The following is a 12,556-nucleotide window of genomic DNA, read 5'->3' as shown; positions in this document are numbered from 1 at the left end:
GGTACCACTGTATTAGACAGAATTATTTGCCATATATAATGTATGTAGAAATGGAACTGGAATAAAGGTATACCTTTAGATCATGAATCTTTAGGTCATTTTGGTTTTATATGGTTATAGCATGGAATGAAAATAAAATTGTTTTCTATCTTCTGTTACATGTTCCAAGGTTATACAGTGATACCTCGGGTTAAGAACTTAATTTGTTCTGAGGTCCGTTCTTAACCTGAAACTGTTCTTAACCTGAGGTACTACTTTAGCTAATGGGGCCTCCTGCTGCCGCCGCACGATTTCTGTTCTCATCCTGAAGCAAAGTTCTTAACCCAAGGTACTATTTCTGGGTTAGCGGAGTCTGTAACCTGAAGCATATGCAACCCGAGGTACCACTGTATTGCTGTTTGGAGCCTATTAAAGAAATATATGTAAAATTTATGAAATCAACAATTCAAAGTTTCACAAAAAGAAGTGATATTCTTTATTTAAAAGTGTAAGTTATTTCCTTTATGTTTCAAAAATATTTCTATATTAAGGATTAGGTAATTTGCAAATCTAAGTTAATTGACTAACACAAATTTTTAAAAAACACTAGGTTCTTAATCAACAAAAATGGTTGGCAGTTTAATGTGGTTGACATTGCATTAATATGGCTCTGACGGAAGCAGAGGAAGTAGTGGAAACTTTAGTAAATGTAGTATGTACTAGTTCAAGAAAAGGTAACATTCTATTCATGTACCATTCCCTCCCCGCCCCCCTCATTATATATAAGGGTCTGATGACTTCTGTTTCAGTGTATCTGAAGAAGTGTGCATGCACACGAAAGCTTATACCTAAAACTACTCAGTTTTAGGTGCTACATTAGGTGCTACATTATAATTTTTAAATTCTTTTGGAAGGATTCCTTTAAAGACTTTCTTAGATCATATAACTTTTTTGAAGACTTGATTCTTTTCGGGGAGTTTTTAGGTTTTTAAGAAGAGTCTTTTTAACTATCTTTTTAAAGAATTGTTTTAATTTATTTCTATTCTTCCTGGAGTTAGTGCCAAATATGCTTCTTACCTATTATTCTGCCCATATGTGTAATATCTGGGACCATGATAGAAGTCTGTATCAAAGGACTCTGGGGGAAAGGGGTGAGGAAGGAGCAGGGGGCGGGGAGCAAGCTCGGGTACCAGTTCTTAATATTGCAACAAGATGGAAGCCATTCAGGTAACCTGGTGGAAGGGCCATTGCCAGGTAACAGGTGAGGCAGAAGAGCTGAAGACAGGTGGCCTCTCACCAGAGCTGAAGAAACAGCCCTGCTTCCCTTCTGTGCCTGATAAAATGGGATTTAGCACTGGTGCAAGAACATAAAGCATCACTGTTCTTAAAGAACACTAAGTGAAGGTGCTCTCAATGGGAATTTCTAGTAGCAAGCAGAAGGAAAATTGGATGTGGGAGCCTTGTGGCTATATGAATTTTCCGCTCCACCTTCATGTTTATTTTTGCTCTGGCCCAGCTCACTTTCCTGCTTCCGTCAACCTCTTCTATTTTATTTCTCTAATTCATGTTAACTATTTTATTTCTCTATTCATGTTAACCAAGCAGCCAAGGCCTTTGATTAGCAGCCAGTGTGTTTAGTTATTGCTACTTCAAGGGTTTTTAAAGCAGTTGGAAAAACAACCCCTTGCATAAATGTTTCTATAAGAGAGAGGGATGGCTCATGTGAATATGTTCCAGTAGACTTCTCTTGATAAGATAGGCAGGTTCAAGCACTGTCGCATCCTTATTAATGAATAAGAATAAATACACGATGGAGCACGGGAGATAGGAAGGATGCTGGCATGGGATCTTTTAAGAGCCCTTTATGAAAATCAAGCTCTACTGCAACTGCCAGAGAAAGGTCAAGTGTGAATTCTTACGTTCAGCTCTGCTTCTTTGGTTCAAATGCCTTTAGTGAATGGAATCAGAAAGATCCAAACATGTTTGTATCATCTTTTCTCCACCCCTCACCCCCCTGCTTCCAAGTTACCTGATATTCCAGTCTACCCCCTCTCATGTCTTCCAACAAGCTTTGGTATTGTGCTTCCTTGCTCCAAAGCTTGTTCACTCTTTTGTGAGAAAAAAGCTCTATGCTTGCTGTAAAGGTAAAAGGACTCCTGACCATTAGGTCCAGTCGTAGCAGACTTTGGGGTTGCGGTGCTCATCTCACTTTATTGGCCGAGGGAGCCGGTGTACAGCTTCTGGGTCATGTGGCCAGCATGACTAAGCCGCTTCTGGCGAACCAGAGCAGCACACGGAAATGCCGTTTACCTTCCCGCCAGAGAAGGTATTTATTTATCTACTTGCACTTTGACGTGCTTTCGAACTGCTAGGTTGGCAGGAACAGGGACCGAGCAATGGGAGCTCAACCCGTCACAGGGATTCGAACCTCCGACCTTCTGATTGGCAAGTCCTAGGCTCTGTGGTTTAACCCTCAATGCTTGCTGTAGAATTGGCTAAATTGAAGAATATAATCTTACTAAAGACATGGCATTGGTTTCTGGTGAAACCCAGAATGGACTTCTCCATTTTGTGTGGAGACTATTTAAGGAACACCCTTCCTCTCCAGACTCCATGATAATATTCATTTTAACCAATATTCACTATAATTTCTCCAAATTATGAATTAAAGCTGAATGATCTTCACATTCCAGTAGGCAGGCTTCGCCCAAATTCATTCTCACATTCAGTTTAGCCTCTGATTCTCTTTTCTACTGTTCCACTGTTTGTGTATGTAAACCCAAGGTCCATGCTTAGGTAATAGGTTCAAAGAGAGAGATTTGAGGAGAAGATGCAATTGGGTGGATGAGGAGAGGGGTTGAGGATTAGAGAAATAAAATAGAAGAGGTTGATGGGAGCAGGAAAGTGAGCTGGGCCAGAGCAAAAATAAACATGAAGGTGGAGCGGAAAATTCATATAGCCACAAGGCTCCCACATCCAATTTTCCTTCTGCTTGCTACTAGAAATTCCCATTGAGAGCACCTTCACTTAGTGTTCTTTAAGAACAGTGATGCTTTATGTTCTTGCACCAGTGCTAAATCCCATTTTATCAGGCAAAGAAGGGAAGCAGGGCTGTTTCTTCAGCTCTCGTGAGAGGCCACCTGCCTTCAGCTCTTCTGCCTCACCTGTTACCTGGCAATGGCCCTTCTACCAGGTTACCTGAATGGTTTCTATCTTGTTGCAGTATTAAGAACTGGTACCCGAGCTTGCTTCGCCCCTGCTCCCTCCTCACCCGTTTTTCCCAGAGTCCTTTGATACAGACTTCTAGTATGGTCCCAGATATTACACGTACATGCAGAATAATAGGTAAGAAGCATATTTGCCACTAACTAACTCCAGGACACGGGTGGCGCTGTGGGTTAAACCAGAGCCTAGGACTTGCCGATTAGAAGGTCAGCGGTTCGAATCCCTGTGATGGGTTGAGCTCCCGTTGCTCGGTCCCTGCTCCTGCCAACCTAGCAGTTCGAAAGCACGTCAAAGTGCAAGTAGATAAATAGGTACCACTCCGGTGGGAAGGTAAACGGCATTTCCGTGCACTGCTCTGGTTTGCCAGAAGTGGCTTAGTCATGCTAGTCACATGACCCGGAAGCTGTCCACCGGCTCCCTCAGCCAGTAAAGAGAGATGAGTGCCGCAACCCCAGAGTCAGCCACAATTGGACCTAATGGTCAGGGGTCCCTTTACCTTTTTAACTTCAGGAACATCCTGAGAGGTTTGGAAATACATACCCTCCTAACTTTTACATTAAGCAAATGTTGTAAAGTGGCTCTTGTGGATTTAGTGGGCCAGGGCTATCATGTGTCATTTTTAGATTTAGAGTGGTTACATACATTCCAATTCCACATGCATACCAATTTCAAACACATTGGAATCGATCACGTGGGCTGGGCAACGGATGTGGTTCCATCTCATGTCAGTGTCACCTCAGAAGTAACCCAAATCCACCCACTCTACATGTTCACTTCCTATAGGTCAGGTGTGGGGAAACTTTGGCACTGCAGATGTTGCTGAACTACAAGTTCTATCATCCCTGGCCATTGGTCATTCTTGCTGGGGCTGATGGGAGTTGTAGTTCAATGCATTTTGTTGTTGCTGTTTAGTTGTTGTGTCCAACTCTTCGTGACCCCCTGGCCCAGAGCACGCCAGGCACTCCTGCCTTCCACTGCCTCTGTGAGGGCAAGAAGTCACCCATTACTATCCCATTTCACGCTCTCCTTGATTTCATTTTCCACCTTAAGATCGCTTGGGGGGGGGGTACTGCATCCCCAGTACTAAATTGTTCTTTGAGGTCTGGTATTGACACTCACATCGATCCCACACAAGAGTCTGCCCCTTTTGGAATTTATCAATTGTTCTCTTTGATGTACAGAGTGACAATACTTACAGTACACCCTTTCCTGTAGACAACCATATCCAGTGCTGGATTTACGTATAAGCTAAACAAGCTATAGCTTAGGGCCCCACTCTCTTGGGGGGCCCCCAAAAAAATTTAAAGGAAAAAACCTGGTTGTACATTTCCAAAATATAAGATAAAAAACAAATAAAATAAAACCTACATACAGCAACAGTGTTTTGTGTTGTGTATGCTCCTATGGTGTAAGTAATGCTAGCCTGCTCCCTAAAATAACACTGGTTTGCTCATTTCTATATATGGGGTGCCTACATTCTGCATGGACTGGTAGTATTGCAACATGTGGAAATGGCTTTATTTACCTATTAAGTCTGTAAATTATCATATGGCATATATTCAACACAGAAAACAGCAGCAATTTGTTGTTGACAAAGGACAGCTGGACATATAAAGGGCCCCATTACCTTCAGTAGCTTAGGGCCTCGTCAAACCTAAATTTGGCCCTGACCATATTCTATTGGTTCCCTCCATTCTACCAGAGTTCCATTCTGACCACTACATCTATGTTTCCTTGTGATTAACCCCAAGCATTCCAGCTCACTCATCTTGGCACTGAAGACTACCATAGCTTATCAACCCCCATATACAGTCTCTCTCTCCTCAAATGTCTCCAACACACGTGTTTTAAAGCACAGGGAGAGCTGAAATGGTCCACCTGAGACAGGCTTAGCAACTGAGCAGGAATTAGCCCCCAGAACCACTTTTAGTAGCTTTCCTGATGAAAACCACCTGCCTCCCTTGTACTGTATTTACCCTGTGTTGCAAGTATGGCACCTGTGTGTTTTGCCCAGTAACTTGGTGGGGAGCTGCCGTAAAGGGTTAAATCTGCTTTGTTTGCATTCATGAATTGTTCTTCAGTTGATATTTTTTAATCAGACTTTGTTCATATGACACCATGATATGATTTCATGATCCCCCGTTTCAGCTATAGTTTCTTGCTAAGGAGAGAGGGGTGTTTTTATACTCTTAACTGGTGTAAACATCAACAGACTTCATGGTGGCGGTTGTTGAGGATGAGCTCCCCCAATACCAGAGAGGTAGGGCAGGCAGAAGGACATAGGAAAGTAGGATACAGTGGCCTGAGAGTCAAATGCATGGGAAGCAGGGTGGGGTAGGGACTAGAAAAATAACTGTTTGCACTTTGAGCGGGTGTGAGCCCAAAAAATGAAAAGACGAGACAATAAGGGCTGAAAGGACAATGAAAACTGGGACAATGAATGGAGATGATAGATGCACAGGTGAGCAAGCAACATGTATAAAGGTAAAGGGACCCCTGACCGTTAAGTCCAGTCATGAATGACTCTGGGGTTGTGGCGCTCATCTCACTTTACTGGCCGAGGGAGCCGGGGTTTTTCCGCAGACAGTTTTTCCGGGTCATGTGGCCAGCATGACAAAGCTGCTTCTAGCGAACCAAAGCAGCACATGGAAACACCATTTACCTTCCCACAGGAGCAATACCTATTTATCTATTTGCACTTGGACGTGCTTTTGAACTGCTAAGTTGGCAGGAGCAGGGACTGAGCAATGGGAGCTCACCCTGTTGTGGGGTTTCGAACCGCCGACCTTCTGATCGTCAAGCCCTAGGCTCTGTGGTTTAGCCACAGCACCACCCGCGTCCAGAACATGTGAATAGAACTAGTCAAATATGAAATTTCAATGCATGGTGTATGCAGTTCTTTCTCAGGAGAAATTTAGATTAATATTTAGAAAAGTACAGTGGTACCTCGGGTTACAGACGCTTAAGTTACAGACACTTCAGGTTACAGACTCCGCTAATCCAGAAATTGTACCTTGGGTTAAGAACTTTGCTTCAGGATGAGAACAGAAATCGTGCTCTGGCGGCGCGGCGGCAGTGGGAGGCCCCATTAGCTAAAGTGGTGCTTCAGGTTAAGAATAGTTTCACGTTAAGAACGGACCTCCGGAACGAATTAATTTCTTAACCCAAGGTACCGCTGTATGTATGATCCCGAGAATCAACTATTTGACTGTGAAGATAACACTGTAAAATAGTTCTGAAGCTACAAGACAGGCACGGAGGTTCCTCCTTTAGCTTGACAGCAATATATTCCCTGGGTTATTTTTTTTGATTGGGATAGCTTTTTAAACTGACTCTTGTTATGCTACTGGAGTTTAATTATAGGCCGCTGAGCAAGTTAAACTTCTTAGAAGAATACAAGCAAAAGCTAGCACTGAAGTAAATATCTGTTTAATTTACAAACATCAGTAAAGGTACTGATATCAGTCCAAATAAGACAAAGAAACACCGTATTACACATGTACATCTAACTTTTTCTTTTTAAAAAATTGAAAAAAACACCCCCATTACGGGGTACCCCGAGATTTACTGGAAAAAAAGAACACAACCAACTATGAAGAATTATTACCAATTCTATATTGTGATTTAGCAGCAAAAAATGTTAACAAAGGGAAACATTAGGACAAGTAAAGTAGTTTTAATATTTGGGAAAAGTCACAGTTCTTGGTAATACAGCCTCTTTTTTTTTAATTTTAAAGGGAAGGATACTCCAAGGGAATATTAGTTTGTAAAGGTCTACTTTTCTAGTGTCAAGTTTCTACACATCATTTCATTTTCTGCAAAGCAATGTATAGCAGGGAAATGCTCAGTTCCATACATTTGCCATCTACTGTAAAGACTCTTTCACCCCTCACTCATTACAAGGATTTGAGAGATGCCCCTGCTATCGTGAAAACTACAACCTGTTGTTGCTTCTGGTATCCAGTTCTTTCAGTGACACCAGGCAGATGATAGGTTGCCAAGGAGAAAAAAACAAACCCAGACCAAATCTATTTACCCCGTGAGAACATGCCATGTTAGTCCTATTGCAACTATCCTGATTAAGTCTTCTTTTTTAAAACAAAACAAAACAAAACCCCAACAACAACAGGAAGTACAAAAATATCAGGACAAATATAAATTAATATATATTAAAGCATTGGGGAAAAAAAACAGTAAAAGGGGTGGCCTAAATGTTAAGTACAGTGTACTTTGATACAATAAATATTTCTCAATAAACCGAATACTGTATAGAGTTGCTCAGAACTCATAAAAACAAAACTCCATATTATACCTAATTTTCCCAACAATAATCTATTTTTTATCCTCCCCTTAACATTTATATTACAAAAAAAATTAATACTGGAAGAGGGTAGATAAACACTCATTCAGTTTCTTCTTTTGCTAACATGCCGACATAAAAGAATATACCAGGAGATTTTAGGGTTATGGTGAATTCTCTTCTGTTAAGGAGGCAAGATGTTTCATTTTCCCGACTTGATTATTTTATGCCGTACAAAACGCGTAACATAAATTTGCGCAAAAGGATTTCTGTTCACCTTGTGCCTTTTCATTGCACGCCCTGGAAGAGTTTGATATGATCTTGTGGAGAGAGTAAAACCAAAAACGATGACAACGAAAAACTAGTTAAGGAAGTAAAAAAAGAAAGCAAAGCCTCAGACTCTGGGGTTGATTTTTCATCAATAAGATTGTAGGGTTGAAAGTCACTTGAGCAAAGTGCCTGTTTATCTTCAGAATGTTACAAAGAAGGCCTGATGTTAAAAGTTGTTAAGTTTTTCCATCACTGTTGAAATGTTACCAGGTATTTTTATTGGTGTTTTTTTCCCCCTTTTCCTTCAAAACTCCTCTTGGGTACAAGAAGTCTCAGTTCAAGCACTTTATTTTTGTTTTGTTGCAGTTGAAGAAAAAAGTCTTTATTCTCATAATAAAAATAAGTCTGTTCTGTATTTTACAATATATTTCAAATATTTCCACTATGAAGCATTAATTAGTCCCAAGACACGGTCAATAAGTATACAACATTTAAAAAAAAGACAAAAGTGGAGCAAAATAGGGCATGTTTAGGAGGGGCACGCTGTACAGCTGCACTTCACAACCTTCTCGACCTCATCCACAAATGAGGACCCGTCAGTGCATTCAAAAGAATATTTCCGCCTCTTGCTCCTCAAGGGTCCGCAGCACTGCCCATTCGAACAGCCTCCTCTGCATTCTAGTCTCGATACCTTCTTGGTCGTCTGGCACGCGGCATAACCTTGCTGCTTTTGGAAGTAATCTCGGACTCGTTCCCCTCGACAAGAGATTTCTGCAATGTAAAAAAGAGCAGCCCCCAGATGACACACCATGCAATGATATCAATCGTTGGCATCTACTAAGAAGATGAAATGCGTCTAAATATAGACTCTTGTTTACATTATTTTTAGCTTGGGAAAATAAAGGTTCTGGTACACAGGATTAAAAAAGCAGATTGCGCTTTTTTTTCAGATTCGCTTATTCTTTAGTGGTGATTTATTCCTAAACCCATAAATACGCTGCTATTACAATGACAAGAAAATTGGAAATTTAATTCTTTTTCCTTTATTACAAAAATACACATCATCTATTCCTAACAGCACGACCAGCTGGTTTCTTTTACTGTTGGGAAGTACTTGAGACGGCATGCAATTTCATTTATTAGACCTTGAGTTAAATATTATTCAATCTGTTATTTAATAGAAGCTACATTCCACTAACTTCATAAATTACTGGGACATAAAAACAGTTTAAATAGGAGACATCTGGGTTAAAAACCCAAACCCCATATTCTATTCTAGTCACATTGATGCAAAGTACAAAATAAATATATGTCAGCTGAAGAAAAAAAGTTTGGGGGGGGGTGGAGAGAGAGAAAAGTGAAAGAGCCTTGATAGACAAGGAAAGAAAAGAACAAGATGACAGTGGAGGGGAAAATATCCTGTTTTTATCCATCTCACCTGTATAATTCGCTGTGATAAATCAGTTGAAGATGAGAGGTCAAAAGTAGAGTTTGTGATAAAACTAGGAGCAGAATCATTGGATTTGGCTTCGCAGTTGCAGAAGGCAGAGAAACAATAAATACAGAAAGATATAGCAGGTAAAAGGTGGCAGTTCAAATATAGTAAAAAGTCGCTTCTGAACAAAGAAAAAAGTTTTCACAGCAAAATACTTGATGGGGGAAAAATCTTCCAAGTGCTAATATTAAATTCAAAGATCATTTTTTATATTAAAAAAAAATCCTCTTCATTATTATATTTTAAAAAAATATTCCTTTTTCACTGAGAGAAGCTCTGTAGAGCTTAGGGTGGGATAAAGGGGGAAAGAAATAATAAAAAAGAAGCCCAAAGAAAAATGTACTGCCATGTGTGCAAGAATGGGGTTTGTTTGTTTTTCTCCATCTTTATTATGTTTCAACAATAAAATGAATATTTTCCCTCTTACGTGAAACTGTGACAAACTGGTTATCTACCTTTATCGCAGCTGTCCCCAGTGTATCCGCTGCTGCACTCGCAATACGGTTTCCCATGGCCTGAAAGCCTGCATTTACCGTGTTTACATCGGATGGACTGGCAGGGGTTAGGCAGTTCTTCATCCTCATCACAGAGGACACCGGCACGTCCCTGCAGGCATTTACAACTGTATGAAAACGCATTGATTGGCAAGCAGCTACCATGCACACATCTACAGGGGGAGACAAGCCCAAGAGAATAAAAATAAATTACTGTATTCATTCCAATCCAAGGCTAAGCGACATTAACTGTAAAACAAAACAAAAAACTTTGGACTGTGCTCAAAAAGGAAATGGTTCATAGGGTTTTTACTTCCCCTTCCCTTTTAGAACGCGCTCCATGTCAGTACGACATGGAGCGAAGCCGTTTGGCCCGCGCTAATTGGTACGCAAGGTTAGTGCAACGATACGGAAGAAGGTAGCCCGTTTGTTTTGTTAGTACTGGAATATTGCCGCTGTAGATGTGTTATGGAAGACCTGAGCAAGGTGTCACAGGTGCCAAATTCTGCATTCCTCAAGATTCCTGCCCTCTCCCCATTTAAGTGTTAGAGACTGTGTGGGCAAGGAATGCATAATCTGGCTTAAAATGACTGAGGTTGATACGAGCTATTAATGAACAACAAGAAGAAGAGGAAGAGGAAAAAGAAGAAGAAGAAGGCATGGCTTACCTGTAATCAGGGCTGGCCCACCCATAAGGCAAGGTGAGGCAACCGCCTCAGGCAGCCTGATCCACAGGGGCAGCAAATCCGCCCCCCAAGGAATGAATTGCCCGCTGCTTCCACAGTGCTATGCTCCTTGAAGGCTGGATCTGCCTCCACCTTGGCAGTGCCACCCAACCACCTCTATAGCAGCCTCTTGGTGAATGGGAGACACTGCTGGTCCACTCCCACCCTTGATCCCAATGTAGATCTTCACTCAGCCCTTCTTCCCTGGTGGGAGGGAGGCGTTTTGTGGTCTGCCTCGGGTGCCAGCATGTCTTGAGCCAGCCCTGCCTGTTGGGCTCTTTTCACCCCAACAGATACCCCTTGAGAAAGCCCTTTTGGACTTTGACCAAAGAGAACATGGCATTGAGATAAAACTTAGGAATCAGAAGGTAGACATAACAAAGTCGTTTTTCTTTTCTTTAGCACTGATGAGTTAATTGCTACTTGAATTCTTGCATGATACAGTAATACCTCCATAAAAGTCCGTCTTGTCTAGTGTCCATTCTGGCGAATGTCCGCGGCAAACCCGGAAGTACCGGAATGGGTTACTTCTGGGTTTGCCGCTCGCGCATGCACAGAAGCGCAAACCGCTCTGTGTGCGAGCGCAGATGTGGCGCTTTGCCCTGCGCCCTTTTTGGCTAGTGGCTGGGGCTCCGGAATGGATCCCGGTCACAAAACAAGGTACGACTGTATAAAATCCCTGAGCCAAACTGGATGGGATGTTAAATGCACCTTCACATTTAATGTGCATGTTCTGAAAAGTGCAGAGAGCACTGCTTTGGGGTGGGGCTGATAATTATCAAGATCATAGAAGATGGGGAGGAGCAACTAGCTCTTTCCTCCCCTGCTGCGATATGAATGAAAATTGATCTCTTGAAGCTGCTATTTTCATTGGGAGCAATGCTTGAGAGCTGTTCATAGTCATAGTTAAAAAAAAGCAATTGCAAACCAATGGTCCTTTTTCAATCACCAAAATAAGATTTAGAGAGGTGTTAAAAACCCAAGAGAATGGAATGATGGCATTTTACTTATTTTTTAAGCTACAATCTCCTCTTGTAATGTTGTCTAGAAATAATGAGGAAACTAAATTTGCAAGGGAAGAATATAGAAAGGTGGTCTAAAGATGTCATGTGATCCAGTAGCAGTGGTTGTTGAATGATGCCGTTCAACAACTTCTGATTAGTGTATTAATTTGCTAATCAGCAAACTAGGTAAGGTGTGGTCGAAAAGATGGGCAATTATATTCTGCACACCCACCCACTCCCCACCCCAGAAATGGAGACTTTCAAGTGTGCTACTACTTTTTAAAGCCAACCCTACTCCACTGTGTATATGCACATGTAAAATATTAGAAAGGGACTTGAACAAGGACTTACTTATTTCCTAAGCAAGGGTCATTGGCTTGCTGATCACAGAGTAGGCCAGTCCATCCTCCATCACACTCACAAGCAAAGCCTGACTGGCTAGTCACGTGGCAAGTCCCATGGACACACAATTTCTTATGACAGGGTTCGCAGCCTGGCAAAATTCCAACTTGCAGTGGGACATTCCTAAAGTCCTGCAGTTCACTATTGATGTATAGATTACGGATGCAGCCATGAAAACTGGTGCCATTTTGACCTGGAGACTGGCGCAGGGCAGCAACATTGTTCTTCATAGGCATGCCTGGAAAACAAATAAGCCATCAACTTGTTACCTATGAAATGAATTCTCATAATTACTTGAAGATCACCACTGCTGATTTAAAAACCTAACTGTGATTAGCTATGGGTACATTGAGATATCCAGATAATTTCCTCACCGTTACAAAACAACATTTTCAGTCACCACATCTCTACAGAGCTATGTTGACTGAATGAATAATGTGGAGGCAGACTTAGATGTTCTAGTCTCAAGTAGATACTGCAGTTAAATGCCTGCAATGTAGATGGGATAACATTTTCACCCGAAGGTAGTGCCATGTGGATCTGAATGCAGCCAGACTCACAGGCTATGTACACATTCCTGTTTACACTGCATCCTATGCACACCCACATTTGGTTTTTGAAGCTGTATACATGTGGTGTTAGCTATAATCCACATCTATCTT

General features: G+C 41.5%; 2 protein-coding genes across 7 annotated transcripts in view; both read right to left on the bottom strand.

Annotated features, from left to right (window-relative positions):
• Positions 1–12,556, bottom strand: part of PACRGL (parkin coregulated like) — a 348,281-nt gene that overhangs the window by 236,463 nt on the left and 99,262 nt on the right. The gene's annotated exons all lie outside the window — the stretch shown is intronic.
• SLIT2 (slit guidance ligand 2) overlaps positions 6,618–12,556 on the bottom strand; it is a 233,023-nt gene continuing 227,084 nt past the window's right edge. For 2 of the 6 annotated variants that reach the window (XM_079989605.1, XM_079989606.1), the window contains 4 exons: positions 11,844–12,132; positions 9,725–9,936; positions 9,213–9,301; positions 8,317–8,545 (listed from right to left, as the gene is read on the bottom strand). In XM_079989605.1, the coding sequence (XP_079845731.1) occupies positions 8,453–8,545; positions 9,213–9,301; positions 9,725–9,936; positions 11,844–12,132 (683 nt within the window). In that variant the 3' untranslated portion in view covers positions 8,317–8,452. Of the gene's footprint in view, positions 8,546–9,212; positions 9,302–9,724; positions 9,937–11,843; positions 12,133–12,556 lie in introns of all 6 variants that reach the window. The other 4 variants (XM_079989602.1, XM_079989603.1, XM_079989604.1 and 1 more) reach the window with 3 other exon arrangements.

Source organism: Podarcis cretensis (assembly GCF_951804945.1).
Source record: "Podarcis cretensis genome assembly, chromosome: 9".
Classification (NCBI taxonomy): domain Eukaryota; kingdom Metazoa; phylum Chordata; class Lepidosauria; order Squamata; family Lacertidae; genus Podarcis; species Podarcis cretensis.
The sequence above is the reverse complement of the archived record's forward strand: the minus strand, read 5'-3'. Positions and strand labels throughout refer to the sequence as shown.